At 35.2% G+C, this 20140-nt stretch overlaps 1 protein-coding gene across 3 annotated transcripts; it reads right to left on the minus strand.

Annotated features, from left to right (window-relative positions):
* Positions 1-13371: 13371 nt before the first annotated feature.
* LOC142346307 (uncharacterized) lies at positions 13372-18712 on the minus strand. 3 transcript variants are annotated; one of them, XM_075398834.1, is made up of 4 exons: positions 18631-18705; positions 17190-18271; positions 14185-14603; positions 13372-13904 (listed from the first exon to the last, which is right to left on the minus strand). In XM_075398834.1, the coding sequence occupies exons 2-4, from the start codon at positions 18239-18241 to the stop codon at positions 13519-13521; spliced, it is 1857 nt and encodes a 618-aa protein (XP_075254949.1). In that variant the 5' UTR covers positions 18242-18271; positions 18631-18705; the 3' UTR covers positions 13372-13518. The 3 variants fall into 3 exon arrangements, with proteins under 3 accessions (XP_075254949.1, XP_075254950.1, XP_075254948.1); XM_075398835.1 differs by having other exon boundaries at positions 13373-13904; positions 18641-18712; XM_075398833.1 differs by having other exon boundaries at positions 13373-13904; positions 18636-18698.
* Between the last annotated feature and the right edge of the window lie 1428 nt (positions 18713-20140).

The raw sequence follows: 20140 nt of genomic DNA on the forward strand, positions 1-20140 counted from the left end.
GCACTTTGGGGCAAGACATTGTAAGTGGTGGCCTTCTTCTTTTGTTATGAAGTGAAAGCAGACCAACAATAAAGTACTGAGCTCAATAATTGACCCGAGACTTGTCAAGTCTTAACCAAGACTTGCTCAAGATTTGTCAAGTCTTCGCCAAATTTTGACTCAGGACTTGCCAAAACTTGAGACTTGATTTAAGACGTGCCATGACTGAAAAGCGACATGATCAGAGCTCTGATGCAGTACTTATCCACAACTTGCAGTTTCACTATATCAGTAGTGATTATGACTTGGGAGGTGTAAAGAATTAAATTTACCTAATTCACAATTTAGAGAATAAAGAGTTTTAAAGAGTTCTACGATAAAATCCATAAAATAAATTCTAAATCTAAATAGCTCGAAAACCCAAAAAATGATCCGAAAACAGGTTGAGAGAACTTTGAAGGCAATAGTTTTAGTGGTCGATATTTATGGAACATATGTAGTCATGCGTTTTAATACGAATATTTTTGTTCTCGTGCAAATTTTGAGATCAAAGTTTAAGTTTTCAGTTCTTCGAGGAATCACTTATTCTGCAGTGTGAGGTCTTGGCGTCAGGTGACAATTTTTTGCATTTATTCGGATTACCTTGACTAATGGTTGCCTGTCAGTATCGATAGCATACGTAACTTACAGATTTAACCGAACTTGACTGTGATTAATTATCATTACTGTTTTCTAACATTTTTGAACCGCTGGAAAAAATTACAGCTGAATACTTAATGCAATACTGATCACAGTTACGTCATCAGACTAATGTGAAAGCCATTTACGGGAAAAAAACTTTGTCCTTGGTCGAGGTTACTCTATACAAAGCTGGGTCACCGATCATACAAGTTTCCTTTGAACTTATAAGAGGTCATATATGATTATTAATAAGCATGCTAGTAAAGCAGACCCGATGTGGGCTGCATTTACAGCCTTAAAGTATAAAGAGCTAGGGCTACTTATTTCTGCGTGCGAAGTAGGCTCACCTATCTCTCAGAATAACCGACTCTGTAAAACCTTGCAGATATACTTCAATTATAACGATGTATAAAAGTGTTAGCACCGGAGTCAGAGGTATGCACATCGTGCAACTACTCTAATATACTTAATAGAGTTAGTATAGCATGCGCTTTATATAAGAGAATAGTGTTTTCTCAGTCTCTGATTGGTTGGAAGAGCACATCCAGTATTTCTACTGCTACACGAGGCCATGTAAGATTTTTGGTGATCATACTAGGTCATATATGAATTGCATGATATCTTAGTAATCATGCAAAGATTATATATGAGTATTTTGAAATCATATAAGTGCAATACGGAAATCTGAAAACTTTACTGTATAATTTTCATTTTTGGCAGAATTCAAAAAAGTTTCATATAAGAAATCATACAAGTTTATACATGGTACACAAAACCAGAGGCCATTTGAATTTAATATATTGTATATGTATCGACATTTGATTAGTTGGGACTAATCATATAGGATTTTGTTGGTTTCATACTAGAATTGCACTAAGGAAATAGGTATGGGCATTATGAAATGATATATGATTCTTGCTTGAATTCAAAGAAACTTCAACCTGGGCAAGCAAGGACCGCCTAGAGCATATACCTCTATTTTGAAACCATACAAGTGCTTTTTGCTGTTGAATTGACATGGTTGTTATATATTGGATAAATGGTGAAATATATAAATTTTGAAAACGAAATATCATCAAATTATATTGTCATTCAAAAATTAAAGAATTCTTAATCAAACTGCAATTTGTTTTTTATTGTACTAATCACAACCTATCAAGTGAGATATTTCATCAATCCATTTTAGTTCCGATTAAGAGTCATATGAGGAGAGTCTTCAACTCATCGAGAGCTGAACCAATAAAAAAACTTATGAACATCTCGGGAAACAGTGACGCAATGCAATTCAAAATTTCTCTCTCTCTTTACTGAAACTTTTGTGTATTTGATTGAATTTGATGCAAATTTTTGTAGTGTTTCGAATCCAATTTCTACCAGAGACTAAACTTTTCTATAATCTGCTGAAAACACTTCAAACCTGCATTTGAAAGTTTTCAAGAATAGGAGAAAAAATTATTCTTTAATATTCTATTTCACTATCTTTTGTAAAATATGCTCTCTATTTCGATTGAGGTGCTAATTCATGTGAAATTGCTGAGCGAAATTGCTTGGAAATTAGTTTTTAATAGATCCAAAAGTAAACTTTGCTCAATCCTAAGAGAGGGCATTTGTAAACACGTTGAATTCAACAGGTTGAATCTGATAATTATCTTTGAATGGGTAGAAGTGAAATAACATGCATGTATTTGCATAAGAATTGTCTAGCATAAAAGGAAGTTTTGTTGAATCCAGAAATTAGGAAAGCAAGTTCACTGAACTCCGAGGGGATGGGTCCTCTTGGCTCACATCTTGTAAATTTAAACGCATTATTTAAGTTGCACAAAAAAGCCTTAGTGATATTGAGATTTCGGTGAAATTTTTTGGTTATAATCAGATTTTACCATTTCAATAGCAGGATAATACTTGAATACTACACTCTTAATTCATTACAATCTAATGAGACAACTGTAGATTAACTTCTAATCGAGTTCTCTTTATTTAAAAATTATTTACATATTGGATTGTATCTAAATTCATATGCCCATTTGAATGGTTGAGTAAGATACTGATAGAGTAATTAGTTATACTTAGTTTGAACATCTTTATATGTACAGCTGAAAGGGATTTAGAGACAACTGTGTAGAATTAACTGTCAAACGAACTGTCTTTTTTCTTGGGCAACATGTAAAAAATGATAGACTTTTGGGCGCTATATAGACATCAATTAAAAGTCATTTAACAGCCAAAAACACAAGATTCTACAAAAAGCTTACTCCGATTATTTTTTAGCTCACTTTTATATAACAAACAATCTAATAAAATGGAGGGGTCATAATTTTAAAATTTCAGTGATGTGTAAGAACAATAAGGGTGAAAAAGTTTCTGTGAGGGTTAATAACGCACAAGACTTTAATAATCTAAAAAAACCAGTGATTCGTGATGTTCCTAATTTTTCTGGTGCTAACGCTGTAAAGCTTAAAATTAAAAATGTGGGGTCTCAAAAAAGAGATCTTGAGAAACAAGAAAGAGAGTTTGCGGCAATGTCCCTAAAGAAAAAATACAGCACAGTGCTCTAGTTGACGGTTTTTGAATTGATCAAATTAGTTCTAAAGCTGTAATATTTCTGCTGGTGACTATCCAAGGATCTGACACATAACTAAGTCTTGGTTATGTTACATTATGTAACACAATACTTGAGTTTAATGATATTGTATAAAGAGGTAGAGAATAAAGAAGTTACCATCAGAGGGATAATATAGGATAACTTGAATTCGAAACAGAACATTTTTTTAACCATAGCAGATTTTTTCCCCTTCCGTGACAGTCTTCTATAAATTTTAATGATATCTTTTTTTTGACGTTTTGCGATTTCGCGAAAGGAGATTATGATATGCACGTTTTGTGTTGAAAATATTTTTAGTCACTGTGTTGCGACATTTGTCTGACAGTTTTGGGAAACCATTTCTTCCTTCTGCGACTTCCGCGAGAAGAAATTAAGCATCACTGTTGTTTAAGCATCGAAAACCAAATATAAGAAAATTTTTTGTGTACGTTACGTATTACTAATGAACTGTTGCCCTAATCAAAAGGTTTTCACGATTTTTTTTATCTAACTGGTTTGACTTGGACAAAAATGCAGAAAACTGTGAAAACTGTTCTAAAAAAAAAACAAAATTAGAACGTAAGTACACAAAAAACGACTGGACAAGCAATCGAGCACCCGACAAAACTCCAGAACATTAGGTAACTAAGACAGAATTACGATCAACTTGAAGTATACTTCTATCAATTACCAGATGAACCGCTCGCATTAGTCCTCACTGAAACCAGATGTTCGGAAAAAACTGATTTGAGTGGATATAGACTCCCGAACATGTCTAACATGTCTAACATGCAACGGAGATAATACTGGTGGGGTTTCGGGATTTTCTATTCCTCTTGTACTAAACTAGTAAAAATTGTTGAAAGCACTGTTAAATATGTACAAATATTCAATACTAATCTTCAAAGTGGTAATTAAGTTGTAATAATTACAGGGTTTTATAAGTCTCCAAATTACCCTATAGACGAATTCTTAGCTCTTTTAAGCGATCGCAAGATGGAACTTAAATCAAAAGAAGCCACGAAAAATGTAATTTGCGATGTTTTTAATGATAACCTCGTCCTAGAGAACCACAAAGTAAGCAAATTGACAAAGATGATGTCAAATTTTGGATTTCAACCAAAAAACAACAAATTGGCTGCCAAAGAATCATCATGTATTAAAACTTTCTTTAACCTGTTTTTTTTCTAACATCGAAGATGTGTGCAATGTGGACAAAACAGCGCCTTCTGATCAACATACAGTCTATTTTTCAGCAACCTGTTTTACCAAATCGGGACATGAACGCCACCTTTGAATTCATAAATGCACAATTTAAGAATCTAAAAGAGGAGAAAAATGTGAAAAAAACAAATTATCGATTCTCTCTTAAAATTAAAGAACATCGTTTAATGATAGAACCTCTTGCTATTGATGAATCAATTGAGTGGCAACAGCAGACAATTATTTCTTCCAACGAATCAGTTATACAAACCGTTAAATAAACTAAACCACGAAATAAATAAAGGATCAGAGCAATCATTTGGATCCTCGGAAACAAAAAAGAAACACTTCAGATTATATTAGAGAGATAAAACACCGAATAAAAATACAAATATAAAATCATTTATCAAACAACAAAAGCAGTATGCAATTTAGCAATGTATAATTTTTATGAACAACAGATTGGCAGGATTAATGGGTCACAGACATTATTCAAGATAGTCAAAGGTTTAAATGGTGAATAGAACAATGAACAAAAGTGTACCGTAGTCTGCCATGAAATTAACTACTTTTTACTACGATTGGAGAAAATTTAGATATGACAGAAAACAAATCAGCTGAGTTTATAATTATTCCCATACAAAAAGAAACAATGGTTTTGCAGGAAGCGAATTCGTATGAAGTCTTTGAAACAGTCAGACATTTAAAAAATGAAAAAGATCTTGTGATATGTTTCAGTTTAGTAGTAGCCTGCTGAAGGCCGTTAATCCGTCAAAATGTGAACTGTTGGCAACATTTTTCAATATTTCACTTGCCTACAAAAAGTTTACTTTCACAAAATTTTAAGAACAGCAAAAGTAACACCAATTTCCAGATCGGGAGAGAAAGATAAACCACAGAACTCCCGGCATATATCGCTACTCCCAATATCAGGACAAGTTTTTGAAAAATTGATCTATGCTCGCTTAATTTTTTCCTGGTTAAATATGATACTATGAGCGAAAGACATTTCGGATTCAGAAATAAAAGAAGCAAAGTTGGCACCTTTGCAAAACGTATTGAACATATCAAGTTAATTCCTGATTTTTTCAAAGAAACTTGCAGTGTTCTCTTAGATTTGACAAAAACATTTGACAATGTTGAACACAACCTTCTTTTATTAAAATGTTTTCGAAAAATTGATCTATGCCCACCTAATTTTTTCCTGGCTCAACATAATACTATGTGTGAAAGACATTTTGGATTCAGAAAAAAAAAGAAATACAAATGACGCCTTTGCAAAACTTACTGAACATATCTTGTTAGGTTTTGATTTTTTTCGATGAAACTTGCAGTTTTTTGCTTAGATTTGACAAAAGCATTTGACAATGTTGAACGCAACATTCTTTACTATGTATTGAGAGGCTATGGATTGAGAGCTACGGATTGAGAGGCTGTTTTTATCATCTTCTGAAATCCTATATATCTGATCGCAAAAAATTGGTCGAGATTGACGAGAGGAAGTCTGCTGTTATTAGAGGTTAATAATCTAAAAAACCCAGTGATTCGTAATTTTCCTAACTTTTCCGGTGCTAACGCTGTAAAACTTAAAGTTATAAATGTGGGGTCTCAAAAAGAGAACTTGATACACAAAAAATTGAATTGCGACAATGTCCCTGAAGAAAAAAATACAGCACAGTGCTCTAATTGATGGTTTCTGAATTGATCAAATTAGTTCTAAAGCTGTAATATTTCTGCTGGTGACTATTCAAGGATCTGACACATAACTAAGTCTTGGTGATATTACATTATGTAACAAAATACTTGAGTTTAATGATTTTGTATACAGAGGTAAAGAATAAAGAAATTATCATTACATGGATATTATAGGATAACTTGAATTCGAAACGGAACTGTTTTTTTTTGAACCATAGCAGATTGTTTCCACTTCCGTGACAGTCTTCTACAAATTTTAATAATGTCTTTTTATTGACGTTTTGCGACTTCCGCTAAGGGAGATTATGATATGCTTGTTTTTTGTTGTAATTTTTTTAGGCACTATGTTGCGACATCTGTCTGCCAATTTTGGGAAACTTTTTCTTCCTTCTGCAACTTCCGCGACAAGAAATTCAGTATCACTGTTGTTTGAGCATCGAAAACTAAGAATAAGAAAACTTTTTGGGGACATTACGTATTACTAATGAACTGTTGCCCTAATCAAAATGTTTTCACGATTTTTTTTTATCTAACTGGTTTGACTTGGACAAAAATGGAGAAAACTGATTTTAAAAAACAACAAAAATAGCAACGTCAGTGCACAAAAAATGACAGGACACGCAAGGGAGCACTCGACATAACTCCAGAACATTAGGTAACTAAGACAGAATTACGATCAACTTGAAGTATACTTTAATCAATTACCAGATGAACCGCTCGCATTAGTCCTCACTGAAACCAGATGTTCGAAAAAACTGATTTGAATGGATATAGACTCCCGAACATGTCTAACATGTCTAACATGCAAAGGAGATAATACTGGTGGAGTTTCGGGATTTTCTATTCCTCTTGTACTAAACTAGTAAAAATTGTTGAAAGCACTGTTAAAAATATACAAATATTCAATAATATTCTTCAAAGTGGTAATTAAGTTGTAATAATTACAGGGTTTTAAAAGTCTCCAAATTACCCTATAGACGAATTCTTAGCTCTTTTAAGCGATCACAAGATGGAACTTAAATCAAAAGAAGCTACGAAAAATGTAATTTGCGGTGTTTTTAATGATAACCTCGTCCTAGAGAACCACAAAGTAAGCAGATTGACAAAGATGATCTCAAATTTTGGATTTCAACCAAAAAACAACAAATTGGCTACCAGAGAAACATCATGTAGCAACGTTTGCTTTTATCTATTTTTCCCAAACATCGAAGATGTGTGCAGTGTGGACAAAACAGCGCCTTCTGATCAATATACAGTCTATTTCTTTTTGCAAATCGGGACAAGACCGCCGCCTTTGAGTTCATAAATGCACAATTTAATAATCTAAAAGAGGAGAAAACTGTGAAAAAATTAAATTATCTAGTCTATCTTAAAACAAAAGGACAGCGTTTAATGATAGAACCTCTTGATATTGATGAATCAATTGAGTGGCAACAGCAGACAATTATTTCTTCCAAAGAATCAGTTACACAAACCGTTAAATAAACCAAACCAAGAAATAAACAAAGGATCAGAGCAACCATTTGGAACCTCGCAAACAAAAGAGAAACTCTTAAGATTATATTAGAGAGATAATATAACAGAATCAGAAAACAAATATTAAATTATTTGTCGTACAACAAAAGCTGTATACAAGTTAGCAAAGATTAATTTTTATGAACAACAAATTGGCAGGAATAATAGTCACATACGTTATTCAAGATAGTCAAAGATTTAAATGGTGAATAGAATAATGAACAACAGTGTACCGTAGACTGCCGTAACATGAACTATTTTCTACTACGATTGGAGAAAAATTAGATATGACAAAAAGCAAATCAGTTGATTTAAAAATTGTTCCAATACAGAAACAAACAATGATTTTGCAGGAAGCAAATGCGGATGAAGTAATTGAAACACTCCGACCGTTAAAAAAAATAAAAATTCTTGTGATAATTTTCAATTAGGTAGTAGCCTGCTGCTGAAGGCCGTTAATCCGGCAACATAAGAACTATTGACGTCAATTTTCAAAATTTCACTTGCGTATAAAAAGTTTACTGTCACAAAATTTTAAGAACAGCAAAATTAATACCAATTTCCAGATCGGGAGAGAAAGATAACCCACTGAACTACCGGCATATAACGCTACTCCCAATAACAGGACAAGTTTTTGAAAAATTGATCTATGCTCGCTTAATTTTTTCCTGGTTAAATATGATACTATGAGCGAAAGACATTTCGGATTCAGAAATAAAAGAAGCAAAGTTGGCACCTTTGCAAAACGTATTGAACATATCAAGTTAATTCCTGATTTTTTCAAAGAAACTTGCAGTGTTCTCTTAGATTTGACAAAATCATTTGACAATGTTGAACACAACCTTCTTTTATTAAAATGCAAAAGCTATGGATTGAGAGGCTGTATTCATCATCTTCTTAAATTCTATCTATCTGATCGCAAAAAAATGGTCGAGATTGACGAGAAGAAGTAAGCTGTTTTAGATGTCAAATATGGTGTCCCACAGGGGTCCCTTTAAGACCAATTCTTTTTCTGCTGTACAAAATCGACATCGAGAGTTTGCCAATCAAGCGAAATCATTTCTTTCGCAGATGATTCAACTATTTACTCTTCGACAAAATGTAAATTTGATGACTTGCTAAACGATCTCAGTAGGCTGTGCGATTGGTTTGACAGAAATAGGCTGACAGTAAATTTCTCAAAGTGTAACGTGACGTGTTTTACAGAAAGAAAAACTGCGAATAGATTACAGTTACAAGGAATTACTTTGTACAACAAGGAGAGTACAAAATACCTTGGTGTACACATTGATAAAAAACTAAGCTTTGAAGCGCATATAGGAGAAGTCAAGAGCAAGTTTAAAAACATAATCTATTGTTCTACCAATACTAAAATAGATTAAGAAAGGATACTTTGATTAAATTATACAAACTCTGCGTCCAACCAATTCGGACTGAAAAATTCAATAGCGTCCGCGAGGTCAGAGAGCAGTTTATAATACTGACACCTATGGAATTGCATCTGTATGAGTTGTTAAAATTTATGAGTAAGGGTTTAAGACCAAATTTTGACTGTGGGGATGGATCACAAATCTTCAGCGATGAAGAAGTCCACAACATTCATTCTCATGAGAAAAGACTAAAAACCGCTAAAACCTTGATGACGACGACGTGCCAACAAAAAACTTTTATGTACCAAACAATAAAATTGTTTAATTTTTTGATTACTCTATACAAAAACACTGTAAGAGAAATTTCAGTTGTAAATGAATATATTCTAGTTAATATCCCACATAATTTAAAATACAACTACATACAAGGAATGAAGTGTTGACGGGACAGTTCTGGTAACTTATCAGTAGCGTAAGCTAACTTCTTTTTTCTGCAAGCTTAAAAGAGGCACCATCCTATGGACAGGCTACGGCCTTTTTGGTGACCTCTCGACTGTGTTGTGTATTTAAGTTCTAGTTCGGATTTAAAATATTTTAACCTGGCCCACATATTGAACATTGACAGGTATTGACATGTAAACCTTTGGTTCACTTGATAGATCGTAAAGCAAGTTTTTAAATTCTTTTTGTGAAAAAAGAATAAAAAAGCATCACAGGGGAAACATTATTAGATTTCAAAGGCACTCAAATATGCAAAAATGAGATTCTCCCCGGCCCAGGAGAAAACCATCAAGGAAAAAGCAGATACCGCAAATATTATAAAATTAAAAGGAAAATGGAAACCATGATGAAGAAGACGAAACATAGCGTCATTAATCCTAATGGGTTGTCTGAAGGTGTATTTGATTAAATCCTGACCTACCCTATCTTACTCCTCAAAAACGTGTTGTTCCGGATTCTTTACTAAAAAATGAGATGCATCAAACCGCCAGTAATGTACAAGAGATTAAATTTTGATAATTGGAAACCTGTAAAGAATTGTAGTTTTGAGGGATGGGTTTACCTTTTCTCTCAAACTTGGAGAAAAACAACTGGTATTTGTAGATTTTTCAATTTTTGGACTCTGTAAGGGTAATAGCAAATATATGAACCCTCCAGATCAGTAAAGAGATTATTATGCTGATTTTTCACAACTGTTATTTTGTTTACTGTACACTAACTCTGGATGTCATGGTAGCAAAAGTTTATGAATACTGGTAATCGAAGTAAGGTAATTTGGAAGAACTTATGAGGACAATGAAGATCCGTCATTGATCAACAAGCCAGTACTTCATAGAACCTTTATTTTTCATTGGTGGTCGAATGGTTATCGTCATGGCCAGTCTTGGCCAAAATTTTCCCAGTGTGATAAAAAAGACACAATTTTTTGTGTGAATGAGTGTATGACTGCTAAAAATTGTGCAAATATATGACACATATGTAATTCAAATGACTGGAAAACTTCATAATGTAAAAAAAAAAACTTGACACAACAATCGTGCCCCAAATCCAAATTTGGATTTCATCTATTTCGTGCTCAAAAAATTGTCAATTGGAACTATATTCCAAATTGAGGTTTCTGTAAAAAAAACTGTTTTTAATTTCAAAAATAATGAATTAAGTAAATTGTTTTACATCAAGTAAAAATATATCAACCTGAGTGCCCTGAATTATTTTTCTTAAAAAAATCAAAAATTGAATTCGAGCTAAATTGAATTTTTTGTCTCGCGCTAGCTGTCGCGTTCGAAACATAAGCAGTTTGTCAATTAATGCATTTTTAATGCAAAATACCTACTCTTAATTTGACAATTAGAGAAATTGCTGCCAAATGTTTCAAGTTTTAGAATCTTTTGAGATGCTGGAGACACAGGACAACTACATATCAGTTTGCCTAGTTTCAATATTGTTTGATTTTAGATATCACAGTTGAATGATATAGGTCTATTTGCTAGCTTCCTTACTGTAGCAAAAAAATTTTTAAAGTGACGATGTGACCAACTTTCCCAGTAAAGAGTTTGATTTGAGTTTCATTACAAAATTCTTTATGTTTCCATATTCAAACTTTGAATTGTAATTACTTGGCATTCAATCCTTTTTTCAGTTTTTCGCTCTTTTCACAAAGAAAATCATGTAATCCTAATTGAAAGAGTAGGGATCCAAAACAAAAAGCACAATTATAAATGAGCCATCTTTGCGGAGCAAGCATAAAACTGAATAGCCAATTTGATCACAAAGTTTTAAAATTAATTTAAAATTTTCAAAATATTGAGCAATCAGATTTTGAAAATATTTTGATTGGCGCTCTAGAAATTTTTGTGACTTATTTCGATGATATCTGAAACTAAAAGTTTTTCGGACCTATTTGGATGGCTTTTTTATGACCCAGTGAAAACCAATCGATGAATTATCTTTGATCCAGTGAAATTCAGAGCTTTCCCATTGATTGACTTTCTATGATCAGAGGAAAAGTGGCAATGAACCATCGATCACCCATCGAAGGACTTTTTATGAATTTTCTATGATCCATCTATTGGATTCTTTGAGATACCAAACAGGGAAGGAAACATCCGCTTCTTTGTCCCAAGTAAATTGACATAAAAAAACCATCGCATTCCTTGGATTTATATTCTTTATGCCGACCTTCCTTTTAATTTACGATGAGATTTAGATCTTTTCACCTTACCAATTTACAAATTGACAAATTACGTGCGCTTTCTGTTTTTTTTTGTTTTTTTTTCTGAGACGCCAAGCAACCGTCCTTAGATGACTTTGAAATTCTTGGGTCAGAATTTCTCTTTAATGATTGCATATCTAACTTTTTGTGATGAGACGCCAAATAGCTAATGATTACACGGCGCTAAAAAATTGGACTACAGGGGCTAGGCGGCTTTGGAAAAAAGAAAAATTGAGTGGACAGTTTTATCATAATTGCTCGAATTTCTCGTTGGTCAATAAGCCAGTATTTCAGAGGACCGTTATGTTTCATGGGCAGCCGGGTGGTTATCGTTTTAAATTGGCCAATCACAGCTTCAGAATTGTTTTACTTGGTCGTTTTACGTTATTTGTCAGTTAGAACTCTAGTTTTATTAGGTGTCTAAGCGTACTGTCGGCCATCTGATTACACCTTACCACGTTAATGTCCCTCCCGCCCCCTCCTCCTTTGCCTCTTTCTCAATCTCCACACCCGATTGCCTTCTTAGTTGTCTAAATGTTATCCGCGGATTGGCTTTACACTCTAAAACTTTCTCGTGTGAAAGCACACAATTTTCTTCTCGTGTGGTGAAAAACTACCCGACTTTTTTGTGAGAAAATGCGTCTCCTGTGATTTCACACGAGAAAATTTTCCCCGGGTGATGAAAAATTAAACAATTTTTCGTGTGAATGAGTGTCTGATTGTTGAAAATTGTGCATGCATATTGAGAATTGTATTATTGAAAATTGTGCAGGTATGTTGGAACATTTTGTGCTACACGTAGTCTCGCACTAGCTGTCGTGTTCGAAACAAACAGTTTATCACTTAAGACATATTTGTTGCAAAATATCTTGCTGCCGAATATTTTGCGTTTTGGAACCGGTTGAGATTTTGGATTCATGGGGACAATTACAAATCAATTTGCCTAGTTTCGATATTGTTCGATTTTGGATATCACAGCAAAATGATTTAGGTCTATTTTCTATAGCTTCTTTACTGTAGCAAAAAACTATCTAAAGTGACGATTTGGTCAACTTTCCCAATAAAAAATTTGATTTGAGTTTCATTACAAAAATCCTTCAGTTTCCAAATTCAAATTTGGAATGGTAATAACATGGCTGTCAATCTTATTTTTCAGATTTAAGGTCTTTTCACAAATAGAATCTTATAATCCTAATTTACAGAGTAGGGGCCAAAATAAAAAGCACAATAATTAGTGAACCATACTTGCGGAGCAAGCATAAAACTGAAGAGCCAATTTGATCGCAAAGTTTTCAAATTAATTTAAAATTTTCAAAAATTGAATTTTCAAATTTTGAAAATATTGTGATTGGCGCTAAGAAATCTTTTGGAAAAAAATTCTGGATATGTACAATTTTTTGAATCACAGGGGTAGGAAAATCTGTTACAGCACAGTTCGCAGTCTTGTAACTATAAAAATTCAAGCTGTTATTAAGCCTGGTTCTGACTTAGTTATGAAAAAGTTCGCACACTGTTTGTCAGAAAGAAAACAATTGTGAATAGAAAAAAACAGCGCAAAACTAAATGCAATATGTTAACCGGGCATTTAAGTGCATTCAGTCAGCTCCTTATATTTCAGAGCCTTCTGTGTTTAGTCACATAACTAGAAGAGTTTTAGTCACAAACAGTATTTTCTGGTATTTTGAGTGTACAGTATTATCTATTTACATAGTGGACATTATAATGTTCATTTTTTTAAATGTACAAATCGTGTTTCCTTGTGAACACTGTAATCGAGGTGTCTAAATTTGCTCAACTCGAAGTCGGAATTTGTACTTCTTGTTAGACTTCTCCACGGCTCCAAGCAAGCCTTTAGCAGCGCACGCACAAATTAGAGTTGGCCCGTTTTTGTCCTCAGCAAGTTTCTTGAAAACCTTCTGAGTATCCAATCGACCAGCGATCGCACAGAAGGGCTCTGCTCCAGCAACTCCGACGTCCAGAGGTTCCTGGGATTCGATTCCTTCTCCCGGTCCCGTGTAGCGGAGAAGGTACTTGACAGATTCATAGTTCGGAATCTGTTGAAGCAGCCGGCATGCCTCAATCATTAGACCTTTCTCTCTCGCTGAAAAGACGACTGTGACGTTCGGCATCTTCGGGGCTTTGTCGGGGTTATTCAAGTCCCAGTTGCCTGAAAATTTACAGTTCAATAAGTACTCTATTCATGTACAGTTTATTTTTGTACGATATTTCACCCTTTAATTTCGAAATTATAGTTCTTGAAAATTTCGGTTCTTGATTTTTAAGGAGCCACTTTTTTGTACAATTTACTTCATTCAAAACGTACTTATTGAAAAATATTGAGCTACTTTTAGGTCAGTTCACTTAAAAACCTTGAGAAAAATGTATTTTTCCTAATTTTATGCTCGTAGCATTATTATCTTAAACTGTCTAAATAAGCCCGGACTTACTGATCAAAGCCACCGCGCTCAGCACCAGTCCAAAACCAGATCCTCCTGCAATGAGCACCAATTTCTCATAACTGGCGAAGTCGCCCACAACGTAGAACGCCGAACGATACGGACCCCAGCTTCGCAAATCGAACTCGAGTATCCGGGGAGGGGCTTGCACTTTATACACGTCAGAGTTGGAAGTCGAAGGCTTCGTTGGGCTCATAACAGAAACCCTGGGACCTTCGTCGGAAGCCAGGGAGAGCCTGTCATCTTGGAAAGCAGCATTGACATTGTCCAGAGTCTTGTTTTTGTTGATTTCAATGACGGAGACCTCCCTCATTTCGACGCTCCAGTTTTCCTCAGTATTGTCATTCGAAGTACCGGTAAATGCTGGATTGTCTTGACCAACCTCGTGTTCCTTGATTCTGTTCTCGTTTCTAAAAAAACACTGTGAATGGTTATTTTATTCAACGTTTCCTTGAGACAGCTCCAGTGTAACCATTCTGACGTTCCTTCCACTCAAAAGATAACTCGAGTCGAAATTACCCCCTCGCCCTGATTACCCCCCAAACTGATGTAAGAGTACCCGTACCTTGGTGTCATACTAAATCAGTACTGAATCATTAAAAATCTCATTCTGGATTTTTGGATGATCCTGTTTCTGATCATGTCACTTTTAAAAAATTACAGGGCAAATTCCAGAGTGATTCATTTGCGCATGTATTAGTAATTCTGATCAACTTCTTTGCATAGTTTTATACAGACGGGTTTTGTTCTTGACATAAGTAACACTTGAAGAACTCTCTATGAGCATTAGTAATTACCGCCTGGCTTTTATCTGTTCGCGCGTAATTACCGCCTGGCTTCTATCTGTTCATGTGTAATTACTCCCTGACTCTCATCTGTACATGTAATTGTCGCTTAAGTCGCTTTGAAGATGAAAAGGAACAAATAGTGAATAAAGTGAATTGAAATGATGAAATGAAATGATGAACTGATGAAATGATGAAATTAGGAAATGTTTAAAACGAACTAATCATGTGTTTTAGTTTCAGTTTGATTTAGTTTTAGATCTTCCTCTTTTTCACGAGTTTTACGCTTTCTGGATCATAAAACTGCTCCACGGAGTATTTCCTGGCTGTACTGGTCTTTTCCCGTCTCTGGCGGAAATTTTTCCCAGGCGCCATCGTTGGACGCCATCCTCTCAAATCGCTGTTGAGCTGTTACGAGCACACTGGAGAGAACAGACAGCAGCTTCCCTACTTCAAATCAGATTTGAGAACATACATCTGAAATGGGGAAACGAAGAAGCAGAAGGGGAGTACTTAAAGAAGCAGAAGTACATAAAGAGGGTACATAAACGAAGTAGTTGATGAAATGATGAAATGAAAAGGGGTTTAAGATGATGAAATGAAAAGGGGTTTAAGATGATGAAATGAAAAGGGGTTTAAGATGATGAAATGAAAAGGGGTTTAAGATGATGAAATGAAAAGGGGTTTAAGATGATGAAATGAAAAGCGGTTTAAGATGATTAAATGAAAAGGGTTTTAAGATGAATTAACCATAAAAGAAAGGAACTGGTTTTAAATATGAAACCACGCATCGAACAAATGATTTAATAGGGTCGGGACGCAATCGAATTTCTAAGCTGGTGAGTTTATTTTTAAATCATTTTTTGTATATGATAGAGCGAAAAATCGACCCCCCCAACCTAGGTTTTTGAGCTCCTGCTATATTCTGTTTTCGAATTATGCTTGCGCCTTTTCAAAAAAATCAGTTGCATGCAACTGAAACTGGAAAGAGTTGAGGAAACAATGTAGTGCAAACAACAAAAATTTTTAGTTCATCCCTTTGCAACACTCCCCGCCTCCCCCCTTCGGGGGGGGGGGGGTCAACAGTAAAACTCTACCCCCCTTTACTGTTTGTATTGATTGTATTGATTTCAACAGCCCTCGACCCCCCCCCCTCCCCCCACCCAGTAAAATTCAACCCCCACCCTTCCAACGGTAACTCCCTGTCACTTCATCTCTGACAGTACTAACGCAACCATCAACAATATTGAACAAAAGTTTTTTTCCAAAATTTTTATTTTTCGAAACTTGTTTGAAGTTGGGCAGTTGCTGTCTGCCCTCTCCAGTGTGCTCGTCACAGCTCAACCGCGATTTGAGATGATGGCAATCAACAATGGCACGTGGGAAAAAGTTCCGCCAACGGTGGGAAAAGATTATTACAGTCAGGTGTGGACTTGTGGACTGCTGCAAAACAAACAAGGGTATTTAAAGAATCTCCGGACTGGTGGGGAAGGGGAAGCTCTATGTTTAAATTCTTTGACCGGGGGGGTTAGGAGGAGGAGGTAGGATACAAAAAAGCACCACAATCAAGCACCACAACCACCCATGGGTTACAAAAAAGCACCACAATCAAGCAGATACTGTTCTAAGCTCGCCAATTAAAGGAGTATAGGGGTTTTTAATAGCTACGGGGGGCGGCCATTTTGAATTAATGGAAACATGTGAGATTTTCGAAAATTTCTTTTTGTGAAACAATTCTGATCTTTTTCTGTACAGAGGACAAAAAACATGCAAATATGTACAGTGTACATGCAGGCTGTTATTACCTCTTCACAGAGAACAAACAGGCAGTTATTACTAATTCTCAGATGAGATAAAATTAAGAGCTTTTTAATCTCAATGCCGTCAGTCTGTCAAGTAAAAATTAAGTAAAAAACGCTTGGATTTTCCTGATTCAGTGCTGGTGGAAGAGTTTTGTTATGTTTCAGAACTGAAATGCTCTGAGACCAAAGTACGGGTAGAAGGGTAATTGTCTTTGGGGGTTAAAACGATATATAAGATGGGGGGGGGGAATAATGGGGGTAATGAGGGGCATTGGGGGGAGCTTTTAGATTTTACCTTCCAAAAATTACCCTCCAAAAAGATGTAAGACAAGCGGGTAATTTTAGGGTGTAAAACAGTGTAAGATACTCTTGCACCATTTTACCCTACCTTTTGAGGAACATTTCTCACCTCTCCATAAGCCAGAGTGACCATGACTTCTTGTTTGCCTTGTTCACATTTATCACGAACCCCACATTCCACAGATGTCTGGTGCCCTTATCCCAATTCTGGAACCCTGTGTAAGGGTGCGCCCTCTGGAACACCGGAGTGCACAGGTGTCGTTTGTGAAATCGATGCAACAACCAGAAATTATCAGCACACGCTTGGTCATGAAAGGGCAAGTTATCAATCTTGCCCAATAGAATGAATGTATTGTCAGAACATTCTCGAATTTCGTGAACCTTGAATCTGTTCACGCGGTAGAAAAACATAGCGATAATTCGATCCAAACAGTACAAAATGATGAAGGGGAAATTGAAACGCCAGCATAACGGGTGAGAGTTTTTACGAACCATGTCGACCATAAACGCAAAACCAGCAAACGCGTGAACACCCATCGCAACTGAGAAACTTTTGGCCAGCATCCAGTTAGATCGACTGAGGGGCAAAAGGAGGCAGAAAATGACTATGATCAACGAGAATCGGAAAACCTCATCCCACGTGTACAGAATCCTCTCGGATGTTACGTAAGGTCCGAAAGCTTTCACGCACGGATCCCACCACTCATCCCAGTTAAAACCATCGTACTTCAGGTTTATATCGATTCGATCAGTTATCGCTGGAGTAACCAGAACCACAACATGCAGAACTGTTGGGACTGCAATCAACCAAATTCCAGCGAATCGGTGGAATATCCAGTTTACGAATCGACAGTTCATTTCAATTTTCCAGGTCGTGATCTCTTCAAAAATATTTGGGATAACCCACATGACAGTAACGAAGCTAATGTTCATAGCCACGATCAAAACCCTGGCGCTAATCAACCATATCCAGGTAGTCATTGCTACACCAGTGAATTCTAAGTCTGGAATGCTGCTTCTGGATGGTCGCTTCATAATTGCGTCTCCATCCGTAAGTTCTATCCAAATGCGATCCCCTACAGCAAAAATGAGAGATAAAATTGTTAAAATCAGCAAAAAATTGTGATAGCTGAGCAGTTTTCGTGGCACTATGTCCCACATTGTCCTCAAATTTTTTCTAGCCTTCCACACCTATTTGTTACGGTTCGTCCCATACAGTTGCAATACAATCGAACATTTCTTAGGTCAAAGTTCCAATTTAAAGATGCAGAAAAATCGATGAATAGAATCATAATAGAAAAAAAAACGTTGAAATTCATATGACCAAATTGATGCATGTTCTGTTGCTTTCCAACTTTCTATTATTTCAACTTTATGGGAAAGACTATATACAAATATAGCCCGTAGCATAAAGGTAAAATGCTTTCTAACGTTGCAGTGGTTAAGTCTAAAAATTTGAAATTAATAAAGCAAATATCGGGAGAATGATGCTAATATGCATGCTTATAGAATTTTTCTGAGTTTGCTTGTATTGCATCTCTATGGGCCACTTTACAATACTTCGGCGTTAAAACTTGTATGTGACTGCTTTCTGAGAGCTATTTTTTGTGACTGAACGTTTTTCACAAATGGTTTTCTAATTCTCTGAACTTCAAACTTCTTAGTAAATGTCACAATATCGGCAAGCCTAAGAGCTGCGTCACATTGCAGTCACATTGCGTCACATAACTAGCAGAGAGGGCGGATAGAAGAATTAATTGGAACAGCATTACACGGTATCTTGGTCACAATTTTAAGCTTTAGAATGTTGAAATCATTTTTATCAAGAAAAAAATGATGTAGAGGAAAGGGTCACTGTTGATTGCCTACATTAGTGAAACGAATCTTGATCTGTCGTGTAATCGCATGCAAGATCTTGACAATTTGTAAATTTTTATTGGTCTTGCGACTTTTTGGCTTGACAACTTGCATATTTATCTTGCCACGATCTTGTTTCTCAAAACCCATACACGGATCTTGCAAGTTCGTATATATATATATATATATATATATATATATATATATATATATATATATATATATATATATATATATGATGTTGTCTTGCCATATATAATGGCAAGATCTTGGGACGAGTAACCTTGTCTTGTCCTGCTGATCATCTCTAGCAAATTTTGTTTCACTGTTTTGATGTATTTTATCTGTATAAATTGTTGTGAATTGAATAAAAACTATTGATACAATTTTTTAGCCATAAAAAGAACCGTAAATGTAGAGTAAGAATTATATTTTATGATATTTTTATGGGTAGCTGGTTTTTAAGTTTCAAAAAAATGAATTGCAACTACGATGAGAAATAATTATTTCGCCCCGTCACTATATATTTAAAAACTAATCTCAGCATGGTTCAATTAATTCAATTATTACTCTTATCGGCTGGTTTGCCTGTCGCCCAATAGACCGGTCTCTTTAGCTGTCCCTACATTACCAAACAATTAAAAAAAGAATTACTTCATAAAGTTAAAGTCTCATTCGCAAAACTGGGGTCCGAAAAACTTGATCAAGTTGAACAGAAGTGACAAGTCGAAAGCAATTGAAAGTTTAAATGTCCGAAAATTTGCGACGCATTTTGTCCATATATGGAGGTCACAGTCATTACAAGATAACAGAATTTATTAAAGTAAAAGTCCGACCACGCAGAATAACTTGGTTCCGAAATCAATCTTAGAGGCAAAAGATCATCTATCGTGAACAATAAGTTTGACAAATTTTATACTTTGACATTGAGTGTTGTGCCCTGAAAGCAAGAGACTCATATAGTTTTGTAAATTTGACGAATTTTTGAAAATTTTGCATGATCCAGATGAAATATGCAAAAATCAGCCGGTAAAACTAGGTCAAAAGGTTGCTTAAACGTGAAGAACAAGCGAGCTTTCGAAAACGTTTTTATATAAGGAAGATTCATCCACTATCATCAATACAGTTCATAATGCAAGCGCATTAAATTTTTTGAACCATCTATTGTGGTTCTTCTCATGAAAGTAGCCAAGCAAGCGAACG

Source organism: Convolutriloba macropyga, chromosome 9, assembly GCF_964194025.1.
Source record: "Convolutriloba macropyga chromosome 9, txConMacr16.3, whole genome shotgun sequence".
Lineage (NCBI taxonomy): Eukaryota > Metazoa > Xenacoelomorpha > Acoela > Convolutidae > Convolutriloba > Convolutriloba macropyga.

What these genes read in the sequence shown, in the direction of transcription:
- LOC142346307 (XM_075398834.1), bottom strand. Translation starts at nt 18,241, where the DNA reads ATGTGGGACATAGTGCCACGAAAACTGCTCAGCTATCACAATTTTTTG. An exon ending in TCACTCTGGCTTATGGAGAG is followed by an intron (nt 14,604 to 17,189) that starts GTGAGAAATGTT and finishes GTGTTTTTTTAG; the next exon opens with AAACGAGAACAGAATCAAGG. An exon ending in GAGCGCGGTGGCTTTGATCA is followed by an intron (nt 13,905 to 14,184) that starts GTAAGTCCGGGC and finishes GTAAATTTTCAG; the next exon opens with GCAACTGGGACTTGAATAAC.